This window comes from Equus caballus, chromosome 4 (genome assembly GCF_041296265.1).
Source record: "Equus caballus isolate H_3958 breed thoroughbred chromosome 4, TB-T2T, whole genome shotgun sequence".
Classification (NCBI taxonomy): Eukaryota; Metazoa; Chordata; class Mammalia; order Perissodactyla; family Equidae; genus Equus; species Equus caballus.
Window position 1 is genome coordinate 82,831,916 of NC_091687.1, and position 13,135 is coordinate 82,845,050.

A 13,135-nucleotide genomic window follows, 5' to 3' on the forward strand; every position below is an offset into this window, starting at 1 on the left:
CTCCTTTGATTATGATTTCACTAGAAGCTTCTTGAATGTTTTGATTCATACGTAGATCAAATTCAATTAATGCCTAGAACATTTTTTAAATCCTCAAATATAGATTTTGTCTGTTTGAGTAAAGAAAAGGACCAAAAGTGATTTTTATGAATTTAACTGTATGATTATTTGCTGAAATGAGAAGTTCTATGATGACAGCCTATAAACCAAGCAATTATAAACATGCTTTAAACTCAATGGGCCCTGACCACTTATATGTGTGGGATATGCAGTTAATTATACTGAATTTGGTTAAAATAATTAATGTAGCTCCTAAAAATTTTAACATAAATGAGAAAATTATAGAGAATTCAACTTAACCAGAACTACATAAATGAGAAAAACTAAAAAGGATGTACTCCAGAAAAACAAGAGGGGCAAAGAAAGAGAAAGACTAACCAGTGAATGAGAGTTCCTAAGACAGTATTTCTCTCTCAAGAAGACGGATGCTTGAACACACCACTACATCGCTTCTCTCTTGTCAAGTTTCAGAAACAAAAATCATGCATATTCTGACAACTCCTCAGATGGATCGCCTTTGATGCTTCATAAAACAGAAGAAACAGCTGGATGAAACAGGCAATTATATAAGCTAATTTTTACTTGCTACATTAAGACGTAACAAGCTGTTTGAAAGATTATAGTTCATTTCAATGAAATACTCAATACAGCAAGCCTCATTTATCTTCATATTTAAAATGTATCTGAAATTAACCAACACCTGCTGTTTCCATACAGTATTTACATTTGTAAAACAAGCATAACGACTGTCACTTCGAATTATTAGGTATGAACATCTCCATATTAAGAAATGTTGAATAGAAACATATTCAAAGCAAAAAAAAGATGAGAAAAATACAAAATTAAAACCTTAATTTCAAGAGTATTACTACTCTCAAAATGTATATCTAAGAGGTGAACAAACTTTTAACCTCTGCTATCTTGAAATATTGTTTAATCAAATTAGAAGAAAAGATGATGTTCTGGCTCCATTACACTATAAAGAAAAATAGAGTCTCTGATTTGTATGCGTCTCCATCTTCAGAGGGTCCAGTTAGTTACCCAGGAGTACACTAATTCATTCTGAAAGACTCAGTGGAAATTGCATTGCCTACAAATAGCTGTGTGTGAGATCATTATTTAGATTTTTATACAGCTATGTTAAGTAAGCCTTACTTTTAAAGTTTTTTTTGATTACGATGAACTATACACTTTTGGGTGCTGGACTGCTTAACTATTTACCTGCTAGGACATACATGCAATATGAAAAATTCCATGTTCTGTCTCCAGGTATTCCCTTAGCACCTGGTGGAGGGTTGGCCACCAATTCGAATGAAAAATCTCCATATGCCACCTCCACTTCCATAATAGGTGTTTGCATCTGCCACCTACAAACAAAATCTGCATGCCGAGCACTTGCCAAAGAACATAACCTTCAACTGCCCAATGCCTATTTAAATTTGAGCTATCATCTCACAAAACTGTATGCTATGATAGATTTTTTTCTTATTGTTGAGTTCCTAGTTCTCAACCTTGGCTGCACAGTAGTATCAGTGATACTATTTGCACCAGTGCTTCTCAACCCTATATGCACATTAGTTTCTTCTGAGAAGTGCTTAAAGTACTCCTTCCTGGTCTTACCCCAAACCAACTAAAAGAAAAGTGTGGGCCCAGAACTTGAGTCTTTTCAAACACGTCCTGAAGCGTCAGCACTGACACAAACAAAGGCACACTGGCAGCCAGAGAGTAACCTAATAAGATTTGAATCATTGTATAAAATGTACTCAATGACTGTGCATAAAATGACTTTAGTTTAAAGAATATTCAGTTCCTGCTTTATGTCATGAAATCAAACTGGCGCACACCCACAGCATGATTTGTAAAATATCGTCAAATTTCCTCACTTTATTGGGTGTAGTATTTAATGATTGTTTTAGGGCATAGACTTTGGGGCCATAAAGCCCAAGTTCAAATCTTGACTCTCACTTGCTAACTTACGGGTCTTAACCTCTGATCTCACTTCCCTTATCTAAACATGGAATGTTACTACCATCCTCCAAGACAATTAAATGGGATTGTTTTTGAATAGTGAGCAGTAATACTAACCAGTAAACCAACACAATGAGAGAGAACTAGAACTTTAATGACAAGAGAGATTTCCTATTTCACCTCGCTCAATTTATAGACAAAGGGTCTGAGATCCAGCGAGTAAATGCCTCCAGATCACACTTAACAAAGTCAGTGGAGATAGCCTTACTCAGTAGGGCAAAACTGATCAAAGAAGCCCTTCAGTGAATTGCTTGGGTGAAAACTAGTATCTGATAGATTTGTTGACGAAAATCTCCATAACGGCGGAACCTGCAGTTTCTTCAGCAATTTTCACTATTTAGAATATAAATAAGTTCTTTTCTCCTATTGCGCTGAGTTACTTTTGAACACAGTAACAAAAAGAACTCCAAAGAAATACTGACCTTTACTTTGCAAGTTTGTTGTTGGTTGTGGTACTGGTACCGTATTTCTGAAATGATTTTGTATGCATTAAAGACAGAAAATGAATAAATATATTGATGCTTTGGGGAACCAGCAAACTCATGATTTTTCTTAAAAATATATTTCTTAACCAGAAGTGATGATACATAGAATGCTAGTACCTAAATTTCCTTATCACCAAAAGGAACCAGTGCTGATTATAGACCTGAGACAGGGAGAGTACAGGGCAAGTCTGTTAATATCTCAAGTGCCAGAAAACAAAGACTGATGGGATCAGACTAAATTAACGTCATCAGTATCAGGAAAATCTGCCACTACATGACTCCTGATATGATGCAACGGGGAGCACAAAACCTCCCCTAGGTAGTGTTCTTCCCAAAAATGTTTACCTGAATTCAATCATGAAAAGTCAGTAAGACAAATCCAGAATGAAAAACGTTCTATGAAATTAGTTCAAACTTTTCAAAAATATCATTACAGTGAAGGCCAAAAAAAAAAAAAAATAGCAGAGAAAAGCATTGTAAAATAAAGAAGACTAAAGAGTCAAGACAATCAAATGCAATACATGATCCTGGGTTGTATTCTGGAATGGGTTGGGGGGTGGAACCCAGCTTTTATAGACATGGGATAATTAGGGAACTCTGAATGTTGACTGCATATTATATACTATTGAATCAATATTAAATTTCCTAGGCAGAATAATGGAATTGAAGTGATGTAAGAAAATGTTCATTTCTTAGGAACATTTTGAATGTTCTTAGGAATACTTTGAAAAAATATTTAAAAACCTTCTTTATTATAAATCTTTTTAAAACCAAGCTTTTACATGCTGGAAAAATTTAAGTCTTACAGAAAAGTTGCAAAGATAGTATGGAAAGTTTCTGTATACCTCTCAGTTTCCCCCATAAATAACAGTATACACTACCATGAAACTTACATTGGTGCATTACTATTAACTAAACGCCAGACTCTATTTGGATTCCAACAGTTTTTCCATTAATGTCCTCTTTCTGTTCCAAGATCCAATGCAGGACACCATGTTACATTTAGTTGTCACACCTCCTTAGTCTCCTATGATCTGTGTGTGACAATTTCTCAGTCCTGTTTTTCCTGACCCTGAGAGTCTTAAAAAATACTGGCCAATTAGCCTGTATAATGTCCCCTAGTCTGGTTTGCTCTGATGTTTTTCTCATAACTAGGCTGGATTTATCTTGGGGTTTTCCAAAAGAACATCACAGAGGTGAAGTATGCCCTTCTCATAACATCATATTAGGGGTACATGATAGCTACACAGCATCACTGGTAGTGTTAATCTTCATCACTTGGCTACGGTAATGTTTGCATGTTACTGTTTTTCTCTTGGGTTACTTAGGTGTGCTTCTTTTCTCATTGCCCCTTTCAGTGCAGCTACGTCATACTGCCATAATACAACTCAGTTCATTTGTAACCGCTGCATTTCACACTGGGATCCCTTTGACATCCTTGACTGATGTGTGTGTGTGTTAGTTTACACACATTAAAATATATTCTTTCTGATGTACAGTTCTATGGGTTCTGGCAAATACACACATTCACACATCCAACACCAGGTACCATACAAAATGGTTCCCTCACCTTAAAAGTTCCCTATACACCCCTTTGTAGACAACCATTTCCCCCTTGGTCAATCTCTAGCAAACACTCCTCTGTTCTCTGTTTCTATAGTTTTTCCTTTTCTAGAACAAATCATACAATATGTAGTCTTTTGTGTCTGACTTCTTTCACTTGCATTTAAGTTTCATTTATGTTGCTGCATGAATTAATATTTTTAATGCTGAATAGTATTCCACTGTATGGATGTACACCATAGTTAGTTTATCCATTCCTCTGTTGAAGGACATCTTACTGCTTCTGGTTTTTAGCAATTATGAATAAAGCTGTTATGGACATTCACATACAGGCTTTCGTGTAGACATAAACTTTATAAACCCTTGGGTAAATACCTACAAGGGCAATTGCTGGGTATATGGTAAGTCTATGTTTAACTTGATAAGAAACTGTCACGTTTTATTTCAAAGTGGCTGTACAATTTGGCATCTCCACCAACAAAGATTAAGTTTCTGTTGTTTTGTACCCTTGTCAGCATTTGTCAGTATGGTCATATTTTAGCCATTTTAATAGATGGTCAGTGATATCCCCCTGTGGTATAAATTTTAAGGGCTGTGTTGCTTGTCTGTCAAATTCAAATGTTACACAAAATTTTAATTAAAAAATTTCACTTTAAAAACTAAGACCCCCAGATATATATTCATAAAGCTTTAGACTGTAGATTTCAAGTCGTGTGAGGCCTCTTCCTTCAAATTAAAAAATTTGTTGCTGTTTCTAAGTATAAAAGTAGATAAATATATGGGAACCATTACCAATAGCTCTATCATCCAGAGATGATCACCAATTTCTTCTAATTGTGGGTGTGCACAAACGTGCTCACTATAACACATCTAACAGCAGGAATGTGTGATATGTCTGAGGAACAGAAAGAAAGCCAAGCATGAAGGAAGGGTGATAGTAAGCAAGGTGCTTATAACAGGAGATGAGTTTGGAGAAAGGAGGGTTAGCTCATGAGGAGCAGGGTTCTGTGATGTTGGTGTGTGTCAAAATTACCAGGAGGCCTTGTTAAAAAAGATTGCAGTGCCCCACCCCCAGAGTTTCTGATCCAGCAGATTCAGACTGGGGATCGCATTTCTAACAATTTTCCTGGTGCTGATGCTGCTGGTCCAGGGCCCCAGCTTGCGAACCCCTCTTGGGCATGCTACACTATGATGAGGGGTCTTATTTTTATTCCAAATAAATGAGAAGACATTGGAAAAGATTATAAGGACAAAATAATGTGATTTATTTTTAATTTTAAATAGAGCACAGTGGCTGAGGTGTGGAAGCTGGATCAGAGGGGACAAGATGATAAAGGGGAAAGTACTAGGCATACTATTACTACCAAGGAATGATGGTGTCTTGAATTAGGGTAGAAGAGACGTTAATGTGAATGTATTCAGGATAAATTTAGGGAAAAGCTGACAGAATTGGCAAATAGATTGGGTATTAGGGTGAAGGAAGGAGAAACAAAGGCAATGTTGAGGTCATTGTCTTGACAAATACCTCTATGGAAGACTTTATGGGGGTGCTGATCATAAGTTCTATTTCAAAAATATTTTTAGTTTGAGATATCTGTTAACATCCAATTAGAAATACCAAGTATGTAGGTTGGACACACAAATTTGAAGCTCCCAGGAAGAAAAATAATACAAAATTGGAAATCATTAACACACAAATGATATTTATAATCATGGAACCTACTGAGGTCATTAGTTTAGATCAACAGATCTCAAACAGTGGGGATTCTGCACAGCTCCCAGGGGCTGCTGGCAATGTCTGGAGACATTTTTGATCATCTTGACTTAAGGGTGGGGGAACTACTGGCAGCTTTTGACTGGAGGCCAGGGATGCTGTTAAATATCACAAAATGCACAAGAGAGCTCCAAACAATAAATTATCCTTCTCAAAATATTAATAGTGCGCTGAGGTTGAGAAACTCTTGTATAGACAGAAAAAGCTATCTTTCTTGTTTGAAAGGAGCAAGGCAACATAATGCCTTTCTCAGACATACAAGTGATTGGAAAATATACCACTTATGTACACAATTTAAAAATTTATTAAATACATATTTGGTCAGCTGAGAAATGAATTAAAAATATCTCAAGAATTACTTTATAGCATTGGACTTAAAATGGCTATTAGTGAGAAAATAGTTACAATAAAGAAATAAGGTAAAATTAATGTAGCAATAGCTTAAATGAAAAATCCTGATTCATAAACCCATCAAACCACAGGTAGTCCCCAGGGCTCTTCTGTTAAATTATGCTACCTATCCACCTTTGTTGAATGAATAAATGCAAAAATATATAAGCACACGAATGAATGAACAATATGGCTTAGTTCTTTTAGGTATTAACAGATACATGTAAAAAAAAAAAAAAACAGAAGAGGAAATCTGGAACGTGAGTGCAGACTCACAATTTCTGGCATGTGGGTATAGCTTCACAAAATCCCTAAAATGGAGAAACTCCAACAGTATACAGGAGATAGAAGAGGAAGAGGATTTGAAATGAATAGAAATCCCAACTTTGCGGAAAAAAATTCCAATATACACAATGATCCTAGTCTCCCTCAACTCCAGCATCACACAAGCTGTCCACCATCACCAGTAATTTTCAAGCCAAATTTCTGAAGGCTTTATCCTCTGGAAAATAGCTGTGAATGCAGTGTTCAAGTCTGGGTAAGACAGATGCACATTACAGAAGATAACTGCATAGGCTACTCATTGGAACACATCTATTTTGTAAACAAGACCACAGAAAATCTTTCACATAGAGAGGTGTTAAGATTACAAATCTACTCTAATGTTAGTGCTTTTACTGCCAGAGGAAGCTGAGTATAGTGGAGAGATACCGGAATTAGAGGATACATATATTCCAGGTATGAGGAGGTGACTATAGGAAAAAAAAAAAATGCCTTGTTAAAAGAAAGATATGTGAGAAAGACCTTCTCACAGGGAAAATGGGAGAGGCAAGAGAGATAAATACACTTAAGAGATATTCTGTAATTAGTCTAATCATAATGAACATAAAGAACAGATTACTTCAAACATAAAGATGATGCTTTTAACTCTGGACAGAAATGTTTAAATGAGAATTACCTCTCACCAAGAAGGACAAGTTGGTCTGTACCATACATACTCACTGGCCAGTGGAGTACACGTGTGAGAAAAATGAGTCAGTGACTGATCTTCTGTGAAATCCCTACACACCCAAAGCCTATCAAACGACTTTCTACGTTATTGATTATTATATTTAATAAATCAGAGCTGTAAGCTGGGCTCACGGGAAACTACAAATAAATTATTTTATCTAATTTATAATCAGAAAGTTCACACACTGCATTCCGGTCCACCTTAACTCTGAATCAAAAAAAGTTAAAATCGTGTGACCTCAGACACACAAGGCTGACCATAACTCACCCTTCCCAGTTCTTTATCTTCAAGGGCCAGGACCCCAGTGCTTTCTGTGAAGAGTTTTACTTTGACCACGGGCCGAGGATGGGTAGTGGTGAAATCTCCTTGAGTTCCCCATCTGCAATGAAGTAAAAATGATTTTCTTTAAAAGGCATTATTAATTTTTCTTTCCAGACAGACGTGTCTCCTTAGAACGTACATTAAACAATACAGAATTTTTTCTGGCTCAATGAGATTTTTTAATCTTTGCTTTTGTTTCTGACAGATGGCACAGTCAAGAAGGAAAATAACAATAAGCTTTACAGCTTGTAATAATTATTCAGCTGTTCCAAAAATTAGCACACTAGAGTACAAAATAGTGTGTGCAATAAGAAATCAGGTTAAGGTAAAGAACTATAGATGTAGCTATTGAAAACTTATTTTATTAATTCAAATACAAATTACTACACCATTTTTATGGATGCTGGGGAAAACAGCTAAGGGTTTGTTTACTTAAGAGGTGGTTTCTCAGAAAACTATTTTTACGTGTGAAGACTTCACCCTACACCTTCTAGGAAAGTCTTTACTAGATATTTTATTTATATTTTACAAGGTGGAGGTAATTAACTCAAGTCTATTACTTTATATGATCTTTTTAAAGCTCCTGTCAAAAAGAAATAAATAGGCATCATAAAAATATAAGTGTTTTTCAGTTAATTTCCCAGCACGCTCTCCTAGGAATGGAATAAGTCTGTCGACATCTGGCTTTTCAAATCATCATGACTAAATAACATGTTTTCCTGGCTTATCTTTTAATTAATAGCATCTTACCTTCACCACACGCCAATTCATTCTAGTACATTTACACACTTAACTGGCACACACCTGATATTAAAAAACCTTATAATGTTTCTCATAAGTCAGAGATCACAGACATGAGATTCAGCACAGCATGAAGAAAATGCCATTAAGAGTACACAGAAGAGGAGGAAAAGTGAGATTTAATGAAATAAAGATTTCTGTTAAAGATAAATTACCAAATAAAAATACCAATTTTCTTGTTTTGCTTTAAAAAATAATTTACCATTTTCATGACACTGTCTGAACTTTATTTTATAAACCTTATTCAGAAAGCTTAGGAAATACAGAAAACTGAGGCAAGTATAATAAAAATTGAGTAACTGTGATGTCTTCCTCTTCTGTCACAGCAGTTATAACATCGTAATACACATACAGTAAAGCAGAGGCCATTTCAACGACTGAAGAAACTAGCATCCAGTTGCAGTTTGTTCTTTTGAAATTAACTTCACGTGCCAGAGGGAAGAGAGAGATTCAGTTAGGATGGAAAAGCAGCTTAACTCTTAGTTCAGACTTCTAGAAAGGGGTTAGCAAAGAATCCTTTTGCCATTTCATAGAATTAAGATAGTGTGAGATAAAGTAGAGCTACAACAGGAATAGGAATAGGAATAAAAATAAAAATAGATTCAGAACCAAAATAAGGGAGTAAAGAAAAATTCTCAGTTTAGTGTGTGGGACCTTAAGCCTTGAATGCAGTCAGGCAATCTAGAAGACAACCCTGGAGTAGACTCCCAGGGCATAACCTTATTTATTCTTTATCACGTGGTTAAATCTTGAAAACTAACCCTCAGAGACATTTTCTTATAATTGAAATCAAAGATGTGTAGTAGTCATGTAGAGAGTCTAATAGTTTTCCATAGGATTTGCTGATCTTTTAAACTAAATTCTCTTCATAAAAATTCTTTGGTGTACTAAATTATTTTTTCCCCTCTAATATCAAAATCCTTTGAAAGTATTTATACTGTTTTCTATGATCATTTGAAATTCCCAAACTACTCCAATATGCAGTTTTCTAAAGAGAAAAATATTTCCTGACACCACCAGCTATCACTGAGGGACGTGGTGAGTTTCATCTTTTACCCTCATCCTTCTGCTATTTTACATGAAGTGAAATGTGTTGCCAATTCCACTGTTAGATGGAATGAGATGAACAATAATGCATATGTAAGGAACTGTGCTCACTCATGATTCCATGAACTTCTAGTAAACTGCTTTCTATCTCGGATTCCTCACAAATTAGTATCTTCAACAACTATTCTTCAGTCGTACTCATTGAAAACCTTGTAGGGCCAGCCTCAGTGGCGCAGTGGTTAAGTTCAGCACCTTCGGCCTGGGCAGCCCAGGTTTAGTTTCCAGGTGCAAACCTACACCACTCATCCGTGGCCACGCTGTCGTGGCAGCTCACATACAAAAAGAGGAAGACTAGCAACAGATGTTAACTGAGGGTGAACCTTCCTTAGCAAAAAAAAATTAAATAAATAAAAACATTTTATTGTGAATATCCTATAGAAAGTATCTAAAAATGAGACACAGTTTAAAGTGTAAAAATAAAATCAACATTCCCACCACTCTGTTTAAGATGGAGAATGTACCAGGACATTAGAAGAGAAACGCTTTGTGCCCTGCAATGGTCACATCTTCTTCTTGTCCCCAACTGATACTACCACCAAAGTAACCAGGATTCTGGATTTTATATTAACAGTTCCCTTGAATTTTTTCTTAAAGGGAATCTTTCAAGCATTTTTACCTAGAAGTGTGATGATTGCTCTAGGTTTCTATAGTTTGTCTTTAATGGGTAAAAGAAATTCTCTTTTCCTAGCTCATTATATACACACACCTAAATAAATCAGAATACAGATATGTGCGTTAATATATACATATATATCATAGATGTGTGACATATATATCATAGACATGTCACAGATTATATATATCCTCCTCTATATGTCATATATAATCCATTTCTGGATTTTCTCTATCACAGTTATATATATTATATGGAGAGTCATAGATAAATCATAGATATAGATGCTCTATTTTACTAAGCATTTTCCTGTATCTATTGAGATAATCAGTAATTGAAATTGATTATATTGATCCATTTTCTTGCTTTTCAGACCTAAACCTAATTTCTTCTTCTTAAAAAAAATACCTGATTTAGTATGCTAATATTTTGTTTAGCATTTTACATCAAGGTTCATGATTGTGACTGGCCCGTGGATTTACATTCTTGTATTTTCCTTGTCAACTTTGTTATTCTAGCCCTACTAAATGAGTTGAAAAGTGCTACATTTCTATTCCCTGCAAGAGTTGTGAAACGTGGAAATTATTTGTTCATGAGCCCAGCCTATCTTCATGGGAAGATATTTGCTATTGATTCTATTTCTTCACTGGTTATAGTTATAAAACTACTCAGGTTTCCTCTTTGAGCCAATTTTGATAATTACTATTTTTCTAGGAATATATTTCATCTAAGTTTTTCTAAATTATTTGCACAAAGTTGTAAAATCTCCTTATCTTTTGAATCTACAGCATCTGCTATGTCCCCTTTTTCATTCCTAATAGGTTTTCTTTTCATTTTAACCTTAACAGAGGTTTATCTCTTACTTTCTTTTCAAACTACCATTGTTTGACTTTGATGATTCTCTCTATCGCATGTTGGCTTTCTATTTCATTAAGTCTGCTCTTTGTTATTTCATTCTAATTTACTTGTGTTAATTGCGCTGTTCTAAAATTTTAAGTTGAATGCATGACTCATTAATTTTAAGCCTTTCTTTTGTTCTAGGTAAGCATTTAAAGGCTATAAATTTCCCTTAACCATTGTAAGTACAGCATCCCATAAATTTACAATGTAATATTTTTATTATTCAGCTGTATGCAGATGTTTTCAGAATTTCTAAATGAATATGAACTTTTCCTTTTTCTTAAATTCTATATTTATTGCGTCAGATTAGAATATATAACTTGCATGGTACTAATGTTCTGAAACAGTTGAAACCAGCTTTATATTCCAGAATTTATAGGTAGGTATTTGTGTGTGTGTGTAACTTTTCAATGAATACTTGAAAAGAAAAAGTACTCTCCATTGTGGGTATGGTGTTGTACATATGGCCATAAGATCAAGCTTGTTTATGCTGTTTAAATCTATTTTATCCTCAATGATTTTTGGTATCCTTTATATAGCAAGGTAGAAGTATTAAAATGTCCCACCAAGATTGAGATTTTTTCAATTTCCCTTTGTATTTTTGTCAACTTTTGGTGATGTAAAAATGTTCAATAGTAACCATCTCCTTTGAGTATAAACTGTTTATTATCTCCTACAATCCCAAGGTCATGATTACTTTTCAACCCTTAGACTTGTGTAGAATGAGAGAACTAACACTATACTAGGAAGGGGAATAAGATACAAATAAGCTTGGAAAAGTCAGAGAACCAATTTAATCAATATATTGCAAATAGAGATACTAATTGATTAGAAAACAAAGAGTTGGCTGAAATTTATAAGAAATCATTAGTAATCCAGAACTTGAAAGGGAATCCAGGATATTCATTTCCCAAACCAGAATGCCAATGAAGGCAGGAAACAGATGAATATCACAGGCCCCAGCATGCAATTCACAAGAATACATCTACCTACAAGGTCTGGGACCTCTAAGTCAAGAGCATGCAGCACTCACGCCCAGCTCCTGGGAAATAAGGAAAGCTTAAACAGCATGCTTTCAGGCAGGGAGAAGGCAGGAGGATACCAGTAGATCCTAACTGTAACAGCGAGGGGACAAAGCTTTTACTGACATTTGACAGAAATGTGCAGTTTTAAAGTGGTGCATAAATATTAATATAGCAGCATTTAACAGTCCTTATAAATCCCAACATCCCAGGATACAAAAAAACTGGCACCACCTTGATAATTTCTCCTGTGGAAAGTAAAAGTTAAAAAGATATGTACTGATATAAAATGCCTATGAATTCTATGATGAATGAATTAAAAATCAAAGCCTCCCTCCCCACTCCCCAAAAAAAGGCAGAGGAAGAAGGGAAGAAGATAATACGCCTATCTTCAATATTCACCAAGATATTTCCTTGTTTTCTACTTAATTGGCATGTTTAAACACTTTAAGGGATTAATACCAGTTATTATCTTTCTACTATTTCCCCTGTATTATGAGATAAAAGAATACATTAATCTTACTGTCAATTTGCTTTGACTCAAAATACATTGCTTTTTTCTACTTCTACGAATGTATTATTTATGAGGATTCAGACTTTCAATGTAAATCTTCAAATGAATAAAATATCTACAAAGCACCTTTATGAGGACAGCAGGACTTCCTGGCTATGAAAACACAGGGCAGTTCATAGACGAACTGAAATAATTGACATTAATTATGTATTTAGCTAAAAAATAAAGTATACTGGAAATTTATATCAGGAGCCAAAATATATGTTCATGTCTACTCATCCAGTAAGGCTACTGTTAAGAATTTAACCTAACAAAATAATAATGAGCATTGAAAAAAATAACCAGAAACATATTCACTATAGCATTATGTATAAGAGCAAAAGTAAGCAACTTAAATATCTCCTATTAAGGGAATGATCAAGTAATTTTTGGGCACACAATGGAATATTTTGCTGCTATTTATGATGGTTATGAAGTGATGTAAAACCAGGTGTGACATAAAGAAAAAAAAAAAAAGAGGAGGCACAAGACTGAATGTGGGTCTT

At 34.9% G+C, this 13,135-nt stretch overlaps 1 protein-coding gene across 12 annotated transcripts in view; it reads right to left on the reverse strand.

The window, feature by feature from the left end:
- Positions 1-13,135, reverse strand: part of CADPS2 (calcium dependent secretion activator 2) — a 495,842-nt gene that overhangs the window by 232,439 nt on the left and 250,268 nt on the right. For all 12 annotated transcript variants that reach the window (XM_070264987.1, XM_001502202.7, XM_070264989.1 and 9 more), the window contains exon 7: positions 7,580-7,691. In XM_070264987.1, coding sequence (XP_070121088.1) covers positions 7,580-7,691 — 112 coding nt within the window. The remainder of the gene's footprint in view (positions 1-7,579; positions 7,692-13,135) is intronic.